This window comes from Apis cerana, linkage group LG7 (assembly GCF_029169275.1).
Source record: "Apis cerana isolate GH-2021 linkage group LG7, AcerK_1.0, whole genome shotgun sequence".
NCBI lineage: Eukaryota > Metazoa > Arthropoda > Insecta > Hymenoptera > Apidae > Apis > Apis cerana.
The window spans coordinates 10,162,252-10,189,042 of NC_083858.1; the positions used below are offsets into that span (position 1 = coordinate 10,162,252).

General features: G+C 28.6%; 1 protein-coding gene across 4 annotated transcripts in view; it reads left to right on the forward strand.

The window, feature by feature from the left end:
- The window catches only part of LOC107999406 (tetraspanin-5), a 49,533-nt gene extending 24,140 nt beyond the window's left edge, over positions 1–25,393 (forward strand). Inside the window, exons 2-10 of one of the 4 annotated variants that reach the window (XM_062077148.1) lie at positions 7,414–7,534; positions 11,316–11,389; positions 12,251–12,325; positions 12,469–12,567; positions 13,740–13,868; positions 14,068–14,118; positions 15,308–15,418; positions 19,472–19,588; positions 20,543–25,393. In XM_062077148.1, the coding sequence (XP_061933132.1) occupies positions 7,414–7,534; positions 11,316–11,389; positions 12,251–12,325; positions 12,469–12,567; positions 13,740–13,868; positions 14,068–14,118; positions 15,308–15,418; positions 19,472–19,588; positions 20,543–20,611 (846 nt within the window). In that variant the 3' untranslated portion in view covers positions 20,612–25,393. The remainder of the gene's footprint in view (positions 1–7,413; positions 7,535–11,315; positions 11,390–12,250; positions 12,326–12,468; positions 12,568–13,739; positions 13,869–14,067; positions 14,119–15,307; positions 15,419–19,471; positions 19,589–20,542) is intronic. The other 3 variants (XM_062077145.1, XM_062077144.1, XM_062077146.1) reach the window with 3 other exon arrangements.
- The last annotated feature ends 1,398 nt before the right edge of the window (positions 25,394–26,791 follow it).

Sequence of the window (26,791 nt, forward strand, 5' to 3'; positions counted from 1 at the left end):
ATCGAGTTCTCAACTTGTGCAACCTTCATCCAACACGCTTGTATTCCGTGTTGTACAGCACTACATTGTGCTATGTGTACTTAATCTTTGTGCAAACGACACACCATATTCTTCGTGACATACATAAATGTCATTTTAATGCTCTATAACACCGCGTGAAAGTCATACACTCATGTATCTATATTTTTAAAATTTTGTTTTTCTATTTTCTGTCCGGTTTATCCACTTCGCCTTTTTATATTTTATCAGTTTTAAGGCATTGTACCGCATGGTTCATTTACATGATTTTAATTATGGTTCAAATAGATATATAATCTAAATGAATTTTTTCTTTTTAAATCTTATAATCGTTAAAACATTGTAATATAATTTTAAAAACTGTTCCAAATAAGATCGAAAATATTTCAAATATAGAAATACATTTCTACGACGAAAGAAAGATCGCAATGCTAATTCTTACTTCAATGTATATAATTTTCCTTTTATGATGAAGGGATCGTTAAACAAAAGGAACGAATCAACGAATGGGCATCAATTTTAAAAATACCAAGTTATTTCAATTTTAATATTTACAAATATCTTGTTATTAATGTAATGGAATATTCATGTATTCGGCACAACGTGAAACTCCATGAAATATTCGTCCGTTGAATTCAATTTAGCATCACGTTGATATTTCGATAATTGATTTTCCATGCGCGAATGCCGTGTTCCACAACGGTCCGCTTCTTTATGAATAACCAGAACGTTAATGCAGCCTGACGGGTACGTCATTGGGTTAAAGTTTAAGCTTGCACGATGCGGAGCAAACGAGGGTGTAATTACACAAAGGACAGTGGTCTATTCCTGGATTCATGAAGTGCGAGTACACGCACTCAATTATGCGAGATTCGTTCACGTTCCCGAGCAAACAATTATACCCCTTCTGATAATTTGATGAAGCTGGTTCTTGTGAAACTTTTCTCATCTCGAGGTTGTTAAGGTTATTTTAAATAAATAAATCGTCGAAGGAGTGAAAAAAAAGGAGACGAATAATGATTCATGGTAAAAAATGTTCGATCGTTGTTTAAATCTTTGTTGGAATAATTCTTGTTATAAATCATTAATGAGTCATTAATAATTATTTCTTTTTCGCCTTATATTTTTATCTGGAAACAATCGAAATTGAATATTGAGTTAGTAGAAAAGTAATCGATGATATATATATTTAAATCATTAATTAAATAAATGCTAAGAATCATAAAAATAATTTAATTTAGGAAGTATTAAGTTTACATGTACTATTTTAAATTTTTGTTTAATTACTAGATTGGAATTTCTTAATTGTTTCAAAATAACAATCGAGAAGGAAATAGAAAAATCTCGTCCACCGCACAATGACATTATTTCTCATAGTTCTTCGTTGACCCATCCCATTTTATTTTTCGAATTGGCACCAAATGAACCGGACAACCAACTGAAAGAGCACTTCTCCGCTCTCATTGCCGCGAGGCGTCTCCAACTTCGTTCAAGTTTAATTGAGCTTGAAAGTTTCCGACTTGTTGTCTCTGAATTCGCCTCTACGCGCCTACCACTTTTTGCCATCCACCGCCTCGACGATGACATCGTCCATGTCAAAAACGATCCTCTAACTATCTAACTAACCCCCGTTAACCCCCCCTCTAACAAGAAACACTGATCTCCTTTCTAATATTAACCCTGCAACACTTTGCAAAGTGTGAACCCTTTCAAGATAAATATTACACTTATTTTCGTTATAACGTATTGCAAAATATAAAATTTGTATGATTTTCTTTTGAATAAGTCTAATTTGTTTTAGATAATTGTTGGATTAACAGTAGATATTTTTAAATTTTGTCAATTTTTTGAAAAATCTTAATTTTGTTATTCAGTGGATCAAAGAAATAATTTGTAAATTATGTAAATTGTACTTTTTTTTTTTTTTATTTTAATTATTTTTCCTCTTATTATTAATTTGAATATTTTTGAAGAGAGAGTTTGTCAAATGAAATGTAAATCGAATAAATTGCATTGAAAATTTAGTTACAATTTTTCTATATAATAAGAAAGAAGGGATAATCGTAAGAAATGGTTTTTTAATATTTAATTTTTTACTAGATTATCTCAAGATTATCTATTATGAATATACATGAAAGTAAATTAATAATACGTGATATTTTATTTTTAATGGAATATAAATTTTACCGATATAATATATAAGTAATTCATTTGATCAGCGTATTTTAAAGACAAATTCATTTATTTCGGAATTAATATTTTATCATTAATCGCAAAATCATGATATTTCTCACTCCAATTTTGAAAATTAATATCATTTTATGAATTCATAACGTATGACAATTAGAATATAATAATACGTATAATTTATTTTTTTAAAAATATGAAAAATTCAATCATAATAATACGTACAAGTATTTTTTCTCTAAGATATAATAGTTTAAATAATAAATTAAAATGTAACATAAATAAAATATAAATAATAAATTAAAATATTTATAACATTTCATTATCATGTAGAAACAAGCTAAAATGTGAATTTTGAAATTTGAATGTGAATTAATAATACAGAATTTTATTAATATTATTCTGTAGAAATTTGAAATGTGATGTAAATGTAATATCTTGCACTAATAAAATTCGAATATCTCGTTTAATCATCGTGAAGAAAAAATATTCGCATTGCCATAAACTGTTTAACGCGTTTCTTCGAAATACACTTTGCGGGAAAAACCCATATGAGTCACCCCTCACAAATGAAGTGAAAGTTAGGTTCCGCCTTGAGGACTATGTTAGTTTCTGATAATTATATCACGAGCACATATTTCAAACCGTAGAATTTAATCAACAAAAGTGGAAAGTTTTAAAAAGTTTTCACAATTTAAATTATAAAAATATAAATTATAATTATATATATGTAGGAAAGAAAAATAATTTCGCAATAAAACGAAATCGAAAGGAAAAAATAATATTTTTTCATACGAGAGATGTTCGTTTGTTTATTTTTTTTTTTCAGAAATTTGAATTTACAAATTTTAAATTTACCAATTTATTTGCTAATTTTGAAATCAAAATTTCAAATTTCGAAATTTATGTTGTAAAATAAAATCAATTGTACTTTTAACAATTCTTTTTTTTTTTTTTTTGCAAATATTATACATTTCTATATCCTGTTAATTTTCTAACAATTCAGATTACGATTATTATCGTTAGAATATAATAATGTATTGAAATGTCTTTTTTTTTTTTTTTAACTCTGTTTAAGAACATAGATATTAAAGAGAGAATCATACGAGAGAAATATAAGTAAAGATTTTCTATATCAATTGCCTAGAATAAAAATTTCAATGCATCGTAACAGCACCGAAGAGAGTAAACAGGTCTAGACGCATGCGGACAGTGTATTGATTACTAACCAAAGTAAGAGTACAAAAACCAAAAATGCTGTGAGAGAGAGAGAGAGAGAGAGAGAGAAGCGATCAGCAAAAGATATATTATCAAAATCAAGATGGTGAATTAACCTCTATGCTATTTTTTATCTTCATTTTTATTTGAAAAGTGAAATCGATTAATTCCACTTTTTACACATATCTGATACACTTCGATACATTTCTAATACTTTTAAAAGTATGGATATCGTTCGTGTTAACTTTTCGAAGAAATCGAACCACTTATCTTGATGAAATTGATATTGAAATATTTTCAATAAATATTTAGGAAGCATTTCAGGAAATATTTCGTTAAGCAATTTATCTAAAAATTATATCCAATATTTTTCGCTAAAAGTATATTTATATATTTTTCGCTTCTATAATTTCTCGAAGCGGAAATAATGTGATTTATATCATTCCTACTTTTATATAAATATTTATTTTCTTCTATTATTCTATATTTACTCATATATTTTAAATCATATTTTATCATCTTCTTTATCGAATATACATTATGTGGAATACAGAGAAATATCTTAAAAATATTATCTTATGAATATTAATTATCTTATGAAAATTAAAAAAAAATAATCCGACAAAAAATTTCTTTTTCAGAATATTCCTTATAAAATATTACGATACATTCAAATTGTATCATAAACAATTTTCGTCTCGTGAAAGACAATCCTTTTAGCTGAAACATTATGTATGATTCATTTGTTTACGTTATAACATTATATATTTATAATTCGCATTATGTTATTGCACGATAATACGATGTGATCGACTGACAGCATCTAATATCCAGACATTTTATTATGTTAGACAGTTCGATCGATTATATATTTTCCGGCGAAGTGCATCGACCGTGAGGGCAATCAATTATTAACTCTCTGGATTGTAATCATCTTATTCGATCGTCTGGATTTTCAAGGAAATGTAATCATCCGTTTCATCGTATAGCGCAGATATTATAAAATTGCAACACTATATCAATATACGAATATTATTAATTTCGACGATTGATAATAAAAATTTTTTGCACGATAATATCTTCGAAAAATCATCTAACCATGATGATCTCCTACCTTCTCGACCTTCGATATAACTGATGTGTTTATTTACAGGTTAGACAGTGGAATCGTATTCAACGATTATTGGAAATCTATGGCGCGATTCGAAACGTGGTAATATCGGTATTAGCCGAAATGCACGAGGCAATTTTCACACAGGATAATCAGTTGAATATAGATCGACGAAACAATCGTTAATGATAAAAAATCTATTCCCACTTAGAAATTAGTAATTGATAATTAATCGCTATTATTATAAAAACCATTGTTATATAATCCTTAATTTTTTAGATCGTCAAAAAGGAAACGTTTAAATGATTAATTTTTCTAACCATAAATTATTATCGATCTTATGAACGATTAAAAATTAAATATCTATTTTCAATCATTAACGATAAAGCTTTCCGTTTCTTCGATCAAAATTAATGATTAAACGTCTTTTTATCAATCTCGATTATTAAATTAAATTCTATTTTAATCGTTAACTCGGATAGCGATAACAATCGCGGTTCTTTTTCATATTCACGTTTCACATGATAAATTTTTTACATCCGGGAACGAGATTTTCGAAATGGGATTTCGAAAACGATATGGAAGGCATTTTTTTTTTTTTTTTTAACATGTACATGTGGACGTTTACACGACAAAGAATTTGATATAGTTACATCGCGATCGATAGACGAAAAAAAAAAAGGAAAACAAATTTTTACGGTTTTTGTACATGAGTTTTTGTTCCAATCTTGCACGAATAGCAGCATTTCCAGGTTAAACTGTATGAAAACCACTACCACGTTCATCGAATTATTGCGGAATGGCAGATGGTTGTCCACTGATCGCATCGAATCAATTTCGATGCACTGGTATGCGTTAATGGACAAGTAGAAAAATATACAGGGTGTTCAATGATAAATTCGTTTTCGGGGTGGATTTAGTTTGAAAAAGAAATGAGAAAAATTTAAACAAATTATCGTACCCTCGTTCTTGACCTCGTTCTCGTCGTGATAACGCGTAATTCGTTTGATAAATATATTCGTCGATTGGAAACAATTGAGTTTAATTCCGCTTAATTTATAAATATAACTCGATATTTGATGTGCAATCTATTTTTAGCAGTTTAATTCTGTAAATACTTTATCTATGTGAAACGTAGATATTTTTTGAAAGGTATTATCTATCTTATAATTGACAATTGTAAATGTCTTTATTAAATACATTTTGTTTTCATTAATCTCTATTATTTACATTAAATTTCAGATTTATATAATTAACACATGAATGTACTGTATGTCATTTAACAGAATTGGCTTAAATAGGAATAGTTATACGTATACTATCTGAAACTAGTAGATAACGCCTATATATTTTGTGGGATTATCATTTCTAATCCTTTGGGCTCAATTTATAATAACCTACCACAGAATCTACTATAATATGTATATGTATATAAAACAATATAGCTATAATGAAATATAACATATGATAATCATGGTAAATAATGTATTTCAAAAAATAAATAAATTTATAATTTAATTAAATCATCTAAAAATTAAAAAAAAAACTAAAAAAAAAATCAATTTTAAAGTTACAGCGACTTAAAGATAGCGACTTCCGGTGAATGAATAAAATCATTAAAAAATTTATCGCAGATAAAAACTTTATCACAATACACAGTTTACACTTTTTTTTTACAGTTTATCACAATTTCCGGTTCTTCAAGATATCGTGTAAATAATTTTTCATCATTTAAATCCTACTAAAATTAGAAAAATTTTAAATCGTTATTACTCCGAGGATAGTAAATTTCGATCAACGAATAAACGATCGTTAGAAGAATAAAATCTTATCCTTTAAAACGCTTCTTTCGTTTATCTCGATATGACTTTCGATTGCCGAGATATCGTCGTATAAAGAAAAGAATAATTTTTAATTTTTACTTTATTCCATCCTTATTCGGATCTCTCGCTCGCATCTGTTCAAAACTGCAGACAAGTGATAAAAAAAAATTAAAGTCTGAAAAAATGTGATAACCATTTCACATCTTAGATTTAAAAAAAAAAAAATCTAGATAACGAGTCCATTCATAATCTCAATTGCATTGTCTCGAGAGTTATGAAAACTTTGAATCTTTATATCTCGACAACCAATTGAGATTTCGGAATAAAACAAAAAATGACTTGAACGTGTTTTCCATTATTTCCTGAGTACGTTTTGACAACGAAGCTTTTAATTTCTTCTCATATTTTTTAAAATGAAAAGTCAAAGTTTCATTTGTGACTTTATGCGAATAAGCAATGTTATGTCATTGCTATGCTATAAAGTGCATAGGGATGTAATTTAATGATTTGCACTTAGACACGTTTTAGCTTAATATGAATATTTGCAAAAATTTTAATTATAAGAATCGAATTTGTTCATATCGAGTGAGCAGATATTAAGTTCACGTATGACCGAGTATAACCGAGGAGGAAATTGTGGAGAAGCTTAGCTAGAGAGACTTTCCCCCAGAGGTGATGTTCTCCTAAGAGTACATTCATTTCGGTGAATCGTCGGCTTAGGAAATCTACATATTTCTCACCTAGTGGAATTAACCGAGAACGAAGCAGACATGCTTGAACTCCTGGAGCAATATTTCTCAATAACTTTTAATCCTCTTTTATAACAAGGCAAATAAGCTTCTTCCCTTCTCACGCTTAAAATTGAATTTTTAATAAAAACTATTTCAGAATTTTATTCGCTAATACAGTTGTTCTCTATTGTTAATTAATAATACCAAGAAAAGTGAATGAAAAAAAAGAAATCATTTGAGATTTTTCAATTAAGTGCCTCGTTTATGGTGTAATATGCTCGTTGTTATTTATTTTAAATCCTATTTTTTGTTTCTTTTGTTTCAGTGGCTGGGTTTGGGTATTATGGCTGTAGGTGTATGGGCATGGACCGAAAAAGACACATTCAACAATTTGTCTAGGCTCACGAATGTGGCACTCGATCCAGCATTTATCCTCATTCTAGTCGGTGAGTAGTAATTTATATTAGTTCTCTCTTCTATTTAAAATTTTTAATCCATTTAAAACTTGTTGATCTATGCGAACAAAGATATCTGAACGTGTCAAAGTGCTTTAGCCTTATCGATCAAACTATCGAAGTAATATTCTCCGAAGTGTCTTTTAAGCTTTCGATAATTCTTCGATTAAGATAAATGTTAAAGTTATCGTTGGTAAAATTTAAGAATGAAAAGATATTTTCTTTAATCGAAAGTTCGTTTCATCTTTGTAGCATAATTGAATCCTGCGGATTTTGTTTTTTTCCTTCTTAAGATGCAAAGTAATGATCGATTGTATCGCAATCTTGGAATAAATTAATATTTGATGATTGAATTTTTATTATTATGATGTAATAAGTTTACAAATATATTCACAAGATTTTACAAAATAATATGATAATAGTTATTAAACTATTAATAATATTATTAATGAAAAAATACATTTATCGTGATAATTTGCAATCGATCAATTTTCAAATTATCTTTGCAAAAATTGCACTTTCAATTGTTCAATGATGGTAAGCCAAAGTAGGACAAGGATTCGTTTTAATGATTCTTCTTCAAACAAGAAAAATAGGAATCTGATGATTGGTTCGTTTAATTCTTACACAAACTTTTAACTGTACAAACTCTTAAATGGAAGGATGAAGGTAGCGTAGGTAGATAAGTGCTCGTGACGAGCATCAAAAAGGGTGCGACGGTCTGATCTTTAAAGCAGGTCAGTTGTAATTGGGATGCACGAAGTTCCATCATACACAGAATTAAAAAAGGAGATTTTTATACTTGAAAAAGTCTGAGTAAACTGCAAAAAATTTATTCAAAGCTTTAAAATTTCAATAGAGAAACTGATGAATATATTGATAGTGTTCTATTCAGAAATGCAATATTTATGTATGAATAATATACATTTGTTAAAAAGAAAGGAGAATGTAAATAAAAATAAGATAAAAGAAATATCTATATAATATTTAAAAATCGAATTAATTTGTTGTAATGATACAATTTAAAATTTATAACGAGTAAATGAATTATGAATACAGAAAAATTTCAAAGTCTGGAAATTTTTAATAGTTATAAACATAAAAAATATTTAATGTTTGAATTAATATTGTAATTTTCAAATTGTATCATTGTTGCAACAAATAAGTATATTTGTATCTCTAATATGTTTGAAACAAAATAGCGAACTTATAAAAAAAAATAATTAATTTTATATAAGTATATAAGTATCGAACTGTTTCGTTGATAAAAGAAAGGAATAGATGATCTTTGATTAAAAATTCTTAGACAGACATTAAGAGAGGTTGATTTTTTCTAACAATAAATAATAGTTTTTTGTGTTTACTTTTGACACGAATGAAAAATATAATTTTTTGAATAATCAATAATTTATAATATGTATATATAATCCAAAATTTAGTAATTCGTTCGTCAACTTTTGTTTCTTGCACCATATGTCACAATATGAACAGGTACCATATGATATCTGAACCATATGGACACCTTAGCATCCAAAAAGTGGTCAAGGATTATGCATATTCGGTTTTGCATGCAAATGACTCTCATATCCTGCATATTTTGTTATGTTTAAGTTTGCATACACATTCCTTTCTACAAAATATATTAAAACGAGATATAAAATCATTAATAAATTCCATTAAATTTTACTTATTTATTTTGGCATTAAAAATAATAATTCCACGGAAAATTTAAATTGAGAAAGATTATATATAAATCTCATTTATTTTATAATACATTTTCGAAAATGAATTTTCAAATTGGATTGTATCGAATGAAACTATAATAAATGTTAAAATATTCTTCTGTATCGTTATTAATCGATATTTCATCTACAAACATAAAAACAATAATGTTTAATAATTGAAATTTCAATTAATAATTTTCAATAAAGTACTACCTACCTATTATAATTGAAAAATATAAATTTTCCAATTTGTCCAGAAGATTTCTTGAGAAATGTCCAGAAATCCAAGACCATTAGTTATATTATTATTACTAGCATTTGTTGTCGCATACTGAAAAGACAACATGCTGTACGACGAAATAGTTGACCAACTGATTTTCCGCCATTCGAGGCTCAACAAAGCGCTGTAAGTCGGATTATCAGGGATGTACAGAGAGAAATTCCAACATAGAAGGCAGAAAGCTACTCGTGATCGGTTAACCGCGATGTAGCCGAGCATAATGGTGAGAATTCACGAATGTCCTACAAGTAATTCAAACATTCTGGCGGAGACCAGTTCCCTGGAATCGTAACAGACCAAATCGAATTTCCTCGCGATCTGGTCCACCGATTTCGAAAGGACAAAAATCAAGCGAAAAAGCTGACGGTCGATTTTGAAAAAAAGCAAAAATCCGATTTAAGGATAATCATTGTTCCGTTCCATTCGTCGTACAGAGAGCGCAGTAACTCGTTTCACGGTATTTATTTTAGATATTTAATCTATGAAAAGGATAATCTTCCTTCCTGGTATTTTTTCTTCTTTTTTTTTTTTATAATGTAATCATAGCATAAATCGTATTTATTTCTAATTATTACTTTTCTTTTTTTATTTTTTAGAGATAATTTAATTTTACAATTTCTAATTTTGGATAGAAGCAATGGATAATACGATAAATGAACTTTCTTTACTTTTAAAATAAAAATTATCTATTTGATTCTAATTCTAATTAACAATAGAGAAATTTTTTAACGAAAAAGTATTATAAAAGATAATTTTATCAATTTCTAAGAGTCTTTCTTCGTGAAATAAGTTCGTTAATTAGTAAATGATACAATTACGAAAACTACGTTAAGATTTCCTTTCATCGCATGCAAAAAAGTTTATTCTCACGAGAAAAACTGGAATAATTTAATCGAAAAAAAATTGTTCACGCGTTTCTGTTGTCTCGCTCTTATGAGTTTGAAGATATACCAGAAAATTTAATCCTACTGACCGAACAATCAGGCCTGGGGGAAATTTCGTAGTTTACTATCTCCCCATCCTGTCCAAGGAAAGAATCATCAAGGTTGCATTGGAAGAGTACTTATTTACAGTCATCAAATATGCTAATAACTTTTCAACGAACGTATATTTATAATTAATTCAATTGTAGAGAAATCATTAGAATTGCAAAATTATACATTTAGAATTTTAAATTATTTCGTATTTTATTTGATAACAAAATATTATGTAATTCTTATAAATTTCAATTATTATTTTCATTATTTTTAAATTATTTTTTGAAAATTATTCTTCCGACAATTATATTTATTTTGCAATATAGAGTGAAATAGAATTGAAAAATTGAAATATTCTTATATATTTTTTTTTAATATTGGAGAAAAATCGTATCTTTCATAATTTTTTCCTTTTTTTATTGTTTATTATTAACTTGCACTTTTTCCTTGATAATATAAAACAGTGAAGCACATAATTTAAAGCAATTCAAGTAATTTAAAAAAAAAGAGCTAAATAAATAAATTATTACTATGAAGGTTATGATTGGGCGCAATGCAATCACTGCTTTCAACAGGTTACTTAAGAGATTAAAACGACTTTTCTTTATGTAAGAAGGAAAACATTATTTTTAACGAATGAAAGAATATTTGAAAGAACATCATTTGCACAAAAATTGTGCAAAATCATTTTTGAAATCAATCTTTTATTCGATATAATTTTTATATTAGCAAAAGGATTCGATGAAATATCAACGTGCATTTTAAAATAGATTTTTGTTTCTTATTTACAGGCACAGTGACATTTATAATTGGATTTACGGGATGTGTCGGTGCACTCAGGGAAAATACGTGCCTCCTAGCTACGGTAAGCATTTAAACGTATAATAAAATATTTGTAAATTACATAAGTTAATTAAATGAGCATCAAGCACAGACTACTACTACTTTTTTTTGTAAAATGAATCATATTATTTACATTAATAGGTACAATTTAAAATTCTACGTAAATTTTTGTCACATCATCTGTGAAAATTGTGAAAAATTAATAACAATTATTATTTGTAAGTATTATATTTAATTTTGAAAATGAACAGTATATTATAATTTTTATAGAATTATTATGACTAAGGTGAATAGAAAATGAATATAAATAAAGAAAAAAAATATAAATATACAGTCAACTTATTATTTATAGTTATTTATTATTTAGTGTTCAATTTTCTTTTTATTGTTATAATTATTCGAGGATAGTAGTGTAAATCATGATTTAAGTTTAATTTTTTATCGGTCATAAACTATTAGTCATCTGCGACGAAAAGATAGTGTGGAAGAAGTTGGTTTAAGAGTTCTACAAACTGGCAAAGTTTTGTTAAAAAAGGAGAAAAAACTTAAATTGCTCCCTTTGTTACTACGAAAGTACAAAATCGGCTTTCAAGTTTTCTCAAGTACTTACATTGTATTTTGTCGCTTCTCGGGCAAAGAGTAAAATTAAATGAAATTAATAATGTTTGTAAAAATTATTCTTTGCGAATTAAAAAATTCGAAGAAAATAAAAATCTTTTTTTAAGTTTAAATTGTTGTAAAAACGTGAAAATAATTTATAATGCTTATCAAATATTTTTAATATGATTTCTAATTGTCATATACATACACTTATAACATTGTTTGTGAATTAAGATCTAATATAACAAAAGGAATTATATAATTTTATACAACTTCCTTTCAGTATGCGATATTTCTGGCGTTACTATTGTTAATGGAGATGGCAGCTGGTGTATTAGGCTTTATCTTTAAAGACTGGGTAAGTTTCATTAAATATTTATCTAAATGTGCATATGCATACACATGTATTTGCATCTATATATATCTTATAAATGAATGAATGGCTCGTGTTATCATAAGTAACCTGTTATTGAAATTTAAATATATTAATTTGACGTGCAGATAAAGTCACAAGCGACTGGTGGGTTCCAAGCTTTTATCATTCATTATAGAGAAGATCCTGATCAACAGAATCTCATCGATTGGATTCAAGAGGATTGGGTATGTATAATATCTTAGAGAATAATAAATATAAAAAAATTTTGCGTTAAAGTAGATAAACGTATTTGTACATATAAAAAAGCTTATATTATTTGATTAATTTTAATTGTGCGCAATGGTAATAAAGCTTGCAGATCTGATAACAATGTTCTTCCAAAGGGATTAGAATAGTTTCTAGCATTTTAAAGTTATAATTAGAAATTCTGGTATATCTTTATGGATTTATCATTGCCATCCCTCTCAAAATATATATTTTAAGAAAACAATTTACTCGACGAGTATAAATCTCACTGTTGTTCTAATTTATTTATAAATTGTACGCTAGCACATTTCACATATGTATGAATATTTTGTAAGAAAAAAAAAGTATAGATACAAGAAACGTGTTTTAACGTTTACATTGGAATTGAATCGTTCCATTAATCTAATAAAATAAAAGAAAAATCAATGAAAATTGCGATGTTAAAAATATCTAAACTGAAGTCTTGTCGCAGTACTCAATAATTAATGGTTTGCCAATCAATTGTGGTTTGCGAGATTTCAATGGAAACGCCGGCACGCCACCACAATTCCGGCAATACTGTCAATAGTGAAACTGCATTTCCAATCCTCTTTATCCTACGTTGATTCAAACCCTTGCAACATCATTACCACCATCGCTATTCCAGATGCGCTTGCATTTCTATACGAATCAATGAAATACTTTGATTTTCTGACGATAGAATCGAGAAAGGATCTTCTATTTTTCGCGTTAACAATATGATTTAAAATATTACATTGAAATAGATTTAAAATCCGTGATTGCAAAATATTAGTAACCTTAAGGAAGGATTATTATTCTTTTTGAAAAAAAGAAAGAAAGAGTGAAGGGATGGCAAATTGATGCCATCAAAAACTTTTTAAAGCCGCCAGGTTTTTTACGAGATCAGAAGATATCTAGTATTTTATATATATAACTTTTACGAACAGTCGTTAAAAAACTTCTTCTTCCCTCTTCTCTTTAACGAACTTCATAACTTGAAATACGAAATTATCTAAATTATATCGATATCAATGCGTCATGCTTCATCCTCTTCTCTACTTTTTTTTTTCTTTATTTTGAAAATAAATTTATCGGTCGCGTGAAAATTTCGATGAAAGTACGATAATACTCTTTTTTATCCATTTCACAGTTACAGTGTTGCGGCATCGAGGGCCCTAAAGACTGGGATCGCAACAATTACTTCAATTGTTCATCGAGCGACATCGGCTCGAGAGAAGCGTGCGGCGTGCCTTTTAGCTGTTGTAAACGAAAACCAAATGTAATTTCCGCTCTTTCATTTCATATTCTAAAAATATTCTATAACTTTCTCTCTTTTTTGTTTCTCCAATGTGTTTATAATTCAATTCAATTTCAATATTTTTTTGAAAAGTGAAAGTAATTTAATTGCAATATAAATTGTCTTGTAAATTGTTTAGTAATACTTTTTTTTCTTCTTTTTTTTTTTTTAACATTTTCAGGAGATTATCAAAAATAAACAATGCGGCTACGATGTTAGGAAACCTAGCTACGTGAGTAATTCTTTTTTTTTCAAATAATTTCCATTATGTAATATTTAAGGCTAAACGTTGTACTAAGTAAGCTCTTATGTCATTTCTTCAATTTATCGCATTGATCGTATCATTATTCGTCTATTTTGAAACAACATTTTCATTTTCACTTTATTCACCATTTTCTGCGATTCTTCTTAATTCTTCATTTCTCATTTCTCTGCTTTTTTTTTTTTATTATTATTATTATGATACATCTTAATATCATATATTATTATTTATTTATTAACATTCGTTAATTAATGACTTTGAGTATAGATATTGGTTAAAGTAAATATAGTAACCGCTATTCTTTACGCTTTGCATTCTAAAATTTTAATAATATAGTGCAATAATTAATTTCTGAAAAATAAATTTATTATACAGAATATATATTAAATTAGTAGCGTGCTCGTCGTATACAGGATGGAGTAAATATAATACTGCATACTGTTTTCTTTAAAACTAACCCAAATTTTTATTTTATATATAAATTATATGCCTAAATCTTCCTAATATTCACGTAATTATGTAATAAAACTTAACATAAGAGGTATATGGAAAAGATAAATTCGATGTGAATTCTTTTATTTTTCGTATCCTCTTAGAATATTTTTCACAGCAATGCAATCAACTGTGTAAAACAGAGACAAGTTTTTAAAAAAGTGTTTTAAAAAGTATTTTATTCAACGACAGTTTACAGTTCCATTCGACAAAAGAAAAAAGAAAAAAGGAAAAAATTGCTCCTAATTCCTCGACTCGTTGTAAAATTTTCCATCTCCATCTTTTTCATCCCTAAATTTTTAAATTTCCCTCCATCTGTCTCGTTCTCGTTCAGTTCAGGGATGAACACGTTGTAATTCCCTCCACCCTGTATCCAAGTAGTTCTAAATTTTCTCACACCATTCGAATAGTTGTGATTGCCAGCGAGCATATAATTCACCGATAAGTAGGTACTACGTTGGCAAACGTGACACGAGAATGAAAGATAGAAAGGATAATATAGCTAGCTGGTGACACAGTATTACAAAAGCTGGGTGTCGATGTTTGTACGCGTTATTAGCATGCCGCAGGCACGAATAAAGTAATCTTCTAAAGGCAAATGACATTTGTAGCGTGATGGTTTCTTTTCAATCATTCTGTTTATTCATATAACCCTGGGTAAACGCAGACTGGGGAGAGGAGTATATACGAGAGAGGCTGTCTAAGAGCAGGCGAAGAATGGCTAGAATTGAATCTCGTACCTGTCGCTGGTACTGTTGTCAGCACTATGGTTTTACAGGTACAATACATATTGAAATACGTACTTTTGATCGTATTACGTGAGAGTTCAAACTTTCTCCTCTCTATATATATATAATTTTCATTATGATTATCTGAATTTGTAATTACTTCAAATAATAAAAAAGTGACAACATTTTAAAAGGTAAGACGATCGTGAATAACGTAAAATTAAGAATGTAAATTTTATAAAAAAAAAAAAAGAACACACAATTTGATTAAAAAAATTGAGAGAAAGTTTCAACTGTTCGAAAGATGTATATCTTAGTCGAAATAACGAATTCCAAACATGGTGTCGCATGATAAATGTAAAGTGTACCATGTTTTAAGTATTTTCAATTATTTACCCGCATCTTTTATTTCATTTGCTTAGAGCACATTATTTAATGATATATTCTCGCTGTGTTAACAACACGCGTATGACCAGGTGCACGTTTGAAAAGTTATTCACGTGGCTACGTTAAAAGCACGTAAGTACGTAGAAGTAATTGAAAATTTTAAGCACGTGGACAAATTGGTCTAAACGATCCATATTTATAGTTGGTATATTTAGCTTAGAGCGGTAAGTATAAATTGAAATTTAATGTTTTATTTGCGATATTATTGCCAGTCTGGTAAATTACAATGCTCGTGATATATTATCTAATAATTGATTACACAGACATAATTTTGCAGTGTTATTATATTTCAGTTTTAATATATGATATATGATCATGAGATACGACACGAACAAAAGAAGAAAGATTATTTTAATTTATTTTAATTTCTCGGCACAAGAAAAACTCTATCATTAACTTGATCGTTAATAAAAAAAATTTTTAACAATTAATTACGTAAAATAAACGAAGATATAAAAGTGTTAAATAAACAGGAGAGAATATTTTTAGAATTTTTCAAAGTTTGGGAAAAATTTGAGGTGGACAAAATGAACCTTATGGGAAATACCACAAGAATACGCAACACAGAACATGAAAGTTTTATTTTATATTAATCCTAGAAGGAACAATTTTGTCAATTTAATATTACATATAAATTCCTAAACAATATACGCACTTTTTAGTTTTCTTAGACGAATAAATTTTATCTGAAAGTTTCTTAACGCTGCACAACTAGTTTAATCCATTTAACTCTTCCTTAATATATAAAATGTATAACATTATGGATAGGAGCGTAGGTGAAATATCCATATTCCTAGCACTATGATAAATGAACCACTTACATGAGCTTAAAATATGACACACATATATATATATATACATATATATATGTAATATATATACAGTAGATTTTCCTGGCTGATAATCAGGACAATAAATTATGACGAAGTTGCTGTATAATCGTGACATTTGGGAGATTACATTTCCTTTCTCGGTATACGTAATAAAAGTCTAGCGAAACGTAAGCGACATGCAAGTGGTAAGCGAATAAATATTTCAGCCACGACTATCTCCTCGCACTTGTCAACTATTAATTCATCTCTGTTGAATTTTGACAGGTGGCGTTATTATTTTCGTGGAAATCCTCGTAATTCTCGAAATGCTTGCATCAATGCATATATTTAGAATTATAATAATATTAGATAGTTTGCTTCAAATTTGTTGAAAGTTAACCATTATTTTATTTAAAAAAAAATATAAATTTACGGTAAAAATTAGTTTTAAGTATTTTTATTTCAAAATTATTTTGAAATTACTTTTTTCACGAACGAAATATCACATTGCTGTGTCGTTGCTATGGATATTCCGCCTGTCATTCATTAGAATGCAAAATATAGTCTCTGAAAATTTAAAATATAAATACAGGCGCACTATATATTTCGATCATAAATTAAAATAATTTTGAAATTATCGATCCATTAACTCGAGGAAAAATAATTATACTTTATAATTAATTGAAAACTATTGACAAGTAACAGGATAAAATAAATAATTTTAATCTTTTGTGGATGAATGCCAACACTACAGCGGCATCAAAGTTACAGAAATTAAATAAAGTTCCAATATATTACAATTTTCACAAAAATTTAGATCTTTAATTTATAATTTCACTTCAGAAAATTTAAATCTATCGAAAGTACAGAATTGCTCGCTCGCGAAAGGTTAAGATATTAATGAACGACCCTCGGAAGAAATTACGAAATAAATCTACCACTTATTAATTAATTCTAAAGCACAACCGAATACGCGAACGATTCCTTTTGCGCTGTCGAAGTAGCAAGACGGAATAAATTAGCAGTTTCCATGTTGGCTAAAACTTCTAGATTGAAGACTCTTCAAGTAATTAGAGCATCTAACACCTTGCTAATGAGGGAGCCGCGCAACATCGCGATATCGTAATAGAAGCGAAGTCGCGAAAAAGGTTTCCGGTTGGAAACGAGGCGGAAAGTTAGACAGGGGACGAAAGAGGGCAAAGAGAACAGGGTCGAAGCGGGAGTTAAAAGCTTTGCGTGGTTACTTCCAACTCTAAGAGGTGGATGTAAGGCGGCTTGTAATAAAGTGGGCTTGTTACTTACCCTGCGTACTGACGTGACATTTCACAGGAACGGCTTGTACCCCTGGCTACTTTCTTATCAATTTCTCTTCCTTTTTTTTTCATATTTCACCGACGAATAAGCGGAAAAATTTTAACTCCAGACTATCGCTTATTTGTTTCGTGCTTGGAATTGGAATTAAAAGATTCGAAGACAAAATATTCATGGTTATATTAAAAAAAAAAAAAAATAAAAGACTATTGGTTAAATAATATTTCTTTTTTTATTATCGATTGTCCATCTCGAGATATTTCCTTCTTTTTAGAATTGCAGTATATATTTTCCATGTTCTGTCCTAATAAAATGAATTTTATAATATAAACGATCCGTTTTTACGTTTATTTTGCCTGATTAAAATCCAATATAATATTTAAATTAATCAATATTTTTTAATATTATTGGGTGTCTTTCGAAGCTCGTTATCCATCGTGATCAAATTCTTCAGGAACAATATGCCTCCTCCTCTTTAGTGGCCGCAACATCGAATTACACTTCTAAATTCTCCCACGCATCTTCCAAACATTCGATCCCATGTCACCTGATAGCTACGTGACTTTGAGTCATCTAGCCATCTTTGAATATTTGGATTACTTATTCTCACGAGCACTTCTCTGCGACCACACACAGTTACGTTAATTGGATCTCGTTTTAAGATAAGAAAAGTTTGAACGATAAGTAAATTGGAATTTTTTCTTTTTTTTATCGAAGAAAATGAAAAAGAAAGTTTTTTTCTTTCCTTCTCCATTTTCCCATTTAGGTTATATTCGTTGATTTAGATTAGATGATAATTAGAATTAGAAATTAAACGATGTTAGAATTGAACGAATAGTTTGAGAATTGCATAAGACGTGCATTTATCGAAGATTTTTTTTATCTTTTTTCACTTTTGAAGGAATTTTTCAATAAATTAATTTTCCATTAGTTACGCAAAACTGCGAAGTTTAGATAGACGTAGACGAATGATGTACATACATCATTTCACGATACTACAAAACAAATACGACGAAAAGCGTGTAAAACTTACCAAGTCATAGTCATAAATGAACAAACAGATCAGACAATATGTCTACGTCACGATCATTAAAGTGTTAATTTCTGAAAATTAAAGTCTCAAAAATCTATAACAATTTTACCGTGACATCGAAGATTAAATTTACGATTTAAAAAATCCAAAAGCCAAATTAATCAACTTCATCGACTAAATCGTTTGAATTTCAGAAACTTAAACGCTAATTTAACATTTCAACGTTAAAATTAATAACTTTTCAAAAAGTTCGAGTCGATCAATTTGACTTCTATTTTGAAATTGATCCTACAACTCATTAATTATACTTCTTTTCTCTTCCATTTTACCCTTTGTTTCTTTATTTTTTTTTTCTTTTTCTTTTTCTTTTCCTTTTTTTTTTCTATCAACGAATTTCACGCTGTTTCTAAACTAATGTTGTGTTGGACTAACAACTACATTCGCGAGGTTCGAGAACACAACACGGTAAGCGAAAGTAGCCAATCGCCTTTGTTTTCCAGAACTTTGAAGTTGCCAAAGTGATTTATGAAAAAGGTTGTATTCAAGCTGGGGAGGAATGGGTCGAACGAAATCTTCTTGCGATTGTAACTGGGGCGGTTGCCACGGCCTTTGCACAGGTATACTTTATTATTTTCCAATCACATTCTCTTTTTTCGTTTTCTTTTTTTTTTTTTTTTGCTTCTTACGTAATTTTATATCTTCGTTACACATATCGAAATTTCGATTTCTCGATATTCGCACGATTATCGAGTGGAATATTAAACAAATTATTTCATTTCATTGTTCATTCATCGAATTCATTATTGAAATTTGTTTTCCATTTTGTTTTTGATTTTAAAAATACTTTCGAAACAAAAATGAAACGTATGGTGAAACACTATGACATAGTACATATGTGCTTCAAATAAACAGAATGGGATTGAATAAATGTCGCAACGGGAATAGATTCTACGTGCACAATACGTAAATCAAAAAAAAAGAATAATATTTTTTTTATTTTCATTCGAATGAAATTGAGAAAATTTGTGAGTAATAAATACGTGAATTTGATTACAATTATTAGTAGAATGTTATTTCAACACTTCAAAATTTTTTTCATGATAAGTTAACATAATTTTAACTTTCATTTTTTTTCCAAAAACCAAGTCAATAAAATGTTTTCCTTCTCGACTTATATTTCCACGTGGAATCACATTTCACGCGATTACACCACATAAAATAGATTCCATTCTGCTTATATATATACATATTTTAGCATGTATATACACGGAATGCTTGAAAATGCGATAGATGTTAATCGTTGCACGAGGCCAACGAAGAAAAGTAAAAATTTCATTTCACACATTAATTTGTGCCGAAATACAACTTGCCGTTCTTTCTCTACTCGGTTAAAAAAAAAATCATTTTAACCATCATCTCCAATTTTTAAATTATTAATTCGAAAATTATAAGAAAATGTCGCAAGCACAAATTAATCGCACTAACACTTGGTCCATCATTACGTGTTATCTGTTCGATTGAACAAACTTCTCTATTTATATCATTAATCGTGTAATTTCTGTTGTTTCCAGATTTTGGGGATCTGTTTCGCTCAAAATCTTCGAGCAGACATATTTGCTCAGAAGGCAAAGTGGCATTGACAATTCAGAGCCCCCACGGCAGTCTAGCATCTTATCCTAATAGATGCTAATCAATTGCGTTAATCGATTTGGGATAATCGTCCAAGTTCTCGATAAATAGGAGAGCTTTGACGTGAGAATCGACACCATTCCACGCGACACCAGGATTCAGAAGATCACGAAGAACGAAGTCTGAACGAAGTCGACACGATGTTTCTTTCATCCCTTTTTTAAAAAAAAAAAATCGACGATTTTCCGCACTTTCATCCTCGTCGTTTCACATAAATTATTCGGAAATAAGATACTTCGAAATTTGATCGCACACGTGATGATCCGTTTTCATTTTGTAAATTAGGTATAAGCGTAATGACGAAGCTGCGAATTATGTTTAAGCGAGTATATAACTGTTTCACAGTTTTATTGATAATTACGATGAATTATCGTTATTATGTTGTCGAGAGACAATGTGTATCGAACTGGCACAGCTGTTTCGTTTATTTTATAACGACGACACAATATAGCGTAATACTTGTTGCATATTCTGTATTTTTGTCGAAAAAGGAAAGCGAGAGAAAATGATTTCGTTTTCGTTTCGTTATCGCAATGAAAACGATAACTTGTGATAAGTTAATTTCATCATTTTTCTATAATTAAGTAATATAAAATGATAAAATAACACTCTGTGTTCAAGTATAAAGATAATTTTATAACATAATGTTATAAAATTGTGATTTGTGATCATATCGTTATATCATTTATCAAATATTCTAATGGCAAATGATAGGGAAAAAGGAGAAAATTAAGAGAAAATTACTTCGAAGGAACAAATTGATTTTAAAATAATATCTTCGATAGTTATAATTTAACGGTAAGCATATATCTTACGATGAAGAAAATTAATTAATTAATTAATTAATTTCATTCGATAAGCTAGAAAAAGAAAGACACGTGTACAAAAACAATTGTAGCGTGAATGTGTTCATACATATATTCGTGCGACACCTATGGGGCAAAATTCTAAGAGGCAAAATATACACGAAAATCGATATGCAAAATTTCGATTGAGACTTGTTCAAAATTTTGAGTATTACAAACACACAAATATGAGAATACTTGAGATTCAAAGAACCAAATTGTCGAATACTCACTCGAGTTCGTAAATTTTTCCAATTCACGTTCATGTTTGACAAAATTCATTTCAAAATACACAGGCTACTTTCAAGAATTTAATCCAATCCGATATTTTCAAGTTCTCGAACATCTCTAATAAGTAATTCAAGAACCTAATTCTTATTTGGATTCTCCATATTTATATGTCACATGATACTTTTAAGTATTTTCAAATTCTCACACACGCCTCTAGCGAGTATTCGACGAAGCTCGTCTCGAAACACGACGTGAATTCTCTTAATCAATACATTTGTATATCGCAACATACTTTGAAAAAAAATTTCCAATATTTTCAAATTCTCCAACACCTTTATACTTATATTATTACCTAGAATCAATCCTTCAAAGGTACCTCACGAATATATCAACATTACGTACACATTCGAATATCGATGCGCAAAGGCGTGATCGATCGCAAAAGATTGTCGTTTTGTTCTGAGGAAAATTGCCGAGGAGTTCAGATAAACGAAGAGTCGATTGATCAATGGAGGGAGGACGAAGAAAACGGAGTGTTGTCTGCTCGGTTTGCGTCGTATAATGGTGTCGAGGTATTAAAGTCGATTGACGCGATGTCGTGGGGGCGCGGTGAACACAGCCGACTTCACCGCACTAAAATCTCGTGATACGAGGGGTAAAGCCATACAATACGCGAGTGTACACAATAACTTTCCAACTTGCTCCAATTGATCGTTAAAACGGTTGCTCGAGCATATTGATCCCGCGTTACACGCCGACACGTTCCCTCTGTCGATAGGTTAGGTGCCTGTTGTATCGTATCTCGTCACGGTTCAACCCGGCTCAACGCCGATCGATCGGGAACGAAAGCTGGGTGCTAGTTGCTCGATTCGAGTTTTCGAAAATACTGGATTTTTCTGAACGTTGTTACCAACGTTCCGATTTGTTCGTTAATCGTCGACGTTGCATTTAATAAATGCGTGGCTGTGTGTGTATAGATTGGGATAGAATTGCTGGAAACGGTGAATCTTGATAATCGGACGATTATATCGCGCGATTGTACGATAACGACTTGATAATGATAAGAGAAGACGGTACATATGTATTAATTATTGAAATATTTCGCAAGTAATAATTTCAATCCTTTGAAGTCGCTTTCCATGTGAATGAAATAAATTGAAGTGAGAATAATGGAAACAGAGTCAAATCAGAAAAATAATTATAAGCGCGAAGGATTAAAAGTTGTTTATACTTTTGAAATTAATTTACGATGATTTATAAAATTGCAAAGAATTCTTTTTTATTATTATGAAAGATTAATCGATAATTAATATCAGATATCTGAACTGATCATGTTCTCCCGGAGCAATCTTTTTAATCTCAATTAGAAGAAAGTTATCCTGGCGAATAATAGTAATTATTCAATTAAAAATACGCATTATCAAAATTATGCTTTTAAAATAACATTACTTGTGAGATGATTTAATAATTTCAATCAAGTATAAATGTTAATTAATGAAACTTGTCTCAAGGCACGTAATAAGATCGAGATAATGAAATCACTTGATATTACATTATAACTTTCATTCTTTTTAAATATATACACTACGTACATTATGTGCTTCCATCGAGACGCGTCTTGCCGAGGTCTAGTATCATCATTAGCCACGGCTCGTGCCTCGAGACAAGTCTCACGGATCATTTTACAATGTATCGATTCAAATTGATGATTTTAACCGATTATTAAAAATTAAACGATTGTATTTTTTTATATTTTATTTCTTTTTCGCATTTCAAACGATTGTATTCCACTCTGTACGCAACTTTCCTCGATCGTTTAACAAACAGAGAAAATGTCAGTATACCTCGAAAAATAGCGAGCACAACTGGTGACTAATAGTATTATATACATATATTCGCCGATTCAATTTTTTTTTTATTTTATCCTTCGAAACTCTTTTACTCTGTTGATTTTTTTTCCTCTTGATTCGAATCAGTCAAACTCGTGTAATCTTTTTTCTTGCGAAATTTATTTTATATATAATTATCTATATATACCTCCTCTCTCTCTCTCTCTTTTAGTCTATTAAACAGCGCAAATACGCTTAATCAATACACGTTTACTTTTTGGATGGAAAAAAAATGAAATTGGATTATTAATTATAAAATAAGGATGCCATGCTTTTTGTAAATATTCAACCCATTTGTACATATATCCGTACGAACGTACCAAACGGAATTTACATACTTTTTTGTGTTCCTAATCCGAATGGATAAAAAAAGAAAGAACGGAGGAAAGATATAATATTCTATGGATAAATGAAAAAAGAGAAAAAAGATGTTAAGACGAGAGAATTTTTGATCGTACATAATTTTGAAAGTTTCATATCTATGTTAAAAATATACAATTTCTTTAAATTCCAATAATGTAATAAATACATTATCATTTTAATTTTATACACACGTTAAAATGTAACAAGAAATAAGTTATATTTTGAAAGGAAACCATTTGTTCAATTCAAGATTCAAGAGAATATGTAATAATTTACAGATGTTGTGAGATCAATGTAATTGATTAACGCAAAAAATAATATTTTATATTGCGCATAAATAATGCTTCACAAATATATATACAGATATCTACATATATATATATTTCAAAACATTAATATTAATAGTGGAAGAGAGCACGAATACAAAATACCTGCGAGAATGACAATCATATCGAAAATGCAAAAGCAAAATTATATAATTTACAATATTTTGCAACAATTGCATCACATAATTTTAACCAATTTTAACCACTTGCACGAAACATTGTGCATCTCGCATTGTGATTAAACTTAATTAATTTTACTCGAAGAGAAATGCATTCTAATTCTAGTCCGTCCGTTTGGTACATCAATTTCGGATATAAATTCAACGTTTTAATTGATTAATGGGACGCGTCGGCAAGACACGTTGGTCCAATCTCTCTCTGTAAAATCTCAAAATTACATTCTATTTTGACGGAAATTACATTTCAGAAAAGTGATAAATATCGATCAAATAAATCAGTCACGAAATATCTGAATATTTCAAGACCAAATTTATCAAGAACGAATTTCATTTTTCATTCACAAAGGGAATTAAGCAATTCAATAATTCAGAAAAATTGGAAATTTTACACGATGGGAAAATTTTTTAATTTTTTAATAGTTTCGACCCATGAAACCCATGAAATGAAATTCATTTCTAATCCGAGATGAAATTTTCTTATTAATTTTGCTTAAAATGTATTTATTATGTGAAAAATTGTTATGTTTTTTTTTTTCTGAATTTTTGACTTGCTAAATTTTTCCTTTATCAATTTAGCAAAAGAACAACAATTACATGAAAGTATCGAGTCCAAACTAGTGATAGCATGTAAACATATGAAGCGGCTGGCCCGCGTACGTGAAAATGTTTTCAGTTTCGATGAAAATAACTCTTTTATAAAGTGGAATATCAAGAGGTGTACGTTCAATCTTGATTTTCTTGTTCTTTCCTCAAATAATTTTTATACGAATATACATATGTACATATACATTAAGGTGGTTCTTAAAATACGGTATAAATGAAGATTTGTATGGAAAATTTCTTTTCTTTCAAAACTTGTACGATTGTTGTAATCTGTGAATAAATAATATCTGAATATTATTCATGATCGATTGGATAACGATAAAATGTGTTCTAAAAACGTGATATTTTAAACGTAAATTTAAAATATCGATATTTTGATATTTTTGTTGCTCGTACTGTATATCGATAAAAAATTTTAACTGTTTTGCAGGTTTTAACATTTTCTTAAGGCTATAATTTTTTAAGCCTAAATTGTTCAGCCCTAAATTAAATTGAATTTTAATATGGGATATATTAACACTTTCGTAGGCTTTTGACTTTTTTTTTAAATTTTCAAAAGTTTATACTGCCAGACTTTAAAATTAAAATTACCAAGAAAAAGGTGAAAAAGAAATTATTTATTGATAATTGAAATAAATAATTGATTGCAATTATTGTTAAAATTACACTATCGATAATTAACTTGATTATGTTAATGATTATGTTAATTACATATAGATAATCCATTGTAAATTGTTAGAAAAATATATATAGTTAAAATTATATCAGAAACTACGAATGTGTTAATATAAAATTATAATATTTAATCAATAATATTAATATGTAATTGCAGGATAATATTTGTTACAAAAAAAATTATCGACATCCTCTGAATCAAAAAAATTTCAGATGAATTTTCGTGTTCCATTATTTTGAAGTTGTTTTATATTATGCAATATTATTCAAATTTTTAATTAAATTTTTTAAGTAGTAAATTTTTTTTCATTATATTTATTACTACGAACGTCAATATATAATATTAAATCATATGTACATCAAATATAATTAATAATATAGAAAATTCTTTTTATTCTCTCATTTTTTATATTATTATATTACTTTGATCCATATTATATTATACTGCATATGGAACAATACATATTTTGTTCTATATTTAGATTTATATATTATATCAATAATATGATTGCAAAAATCCAGAACAAACTATTTACACATTAGAGAGGAAGAAAAAAATGATAAGTATCTAAATGCATACAAGTGATTCATATTATAAAATATTATAAGTTAACAATAGCTATACAAATTTTTTCTGATATTTAATACTTCACTTTTTCTCATGAATTTAGTATCATTTCATCTTCCACAACTACTGCCTTCAAGAAAAGACAAAGAAAACGTTTCCATAATATACAATATATATACTTTGTACGTATAATATATATCACACATATAGTAAACAACTTATACACAAGAAATATGTATCAGTTATTTACTGAGATTATTATAGTATATACTCAATGTATGTACCAAATAAACTATTTCATATAATTTCAGTCATTAAAAAGTTTCAATACTTTTAAACTAAAAATGTTATAAATGTTCAATTGTTTTCATTCAAATGTGACAAATCGTGATCATGAACTGTTTTATAATTGAGCAACTTAGAGGAAAAATGGTACAGGTGATATTATATTT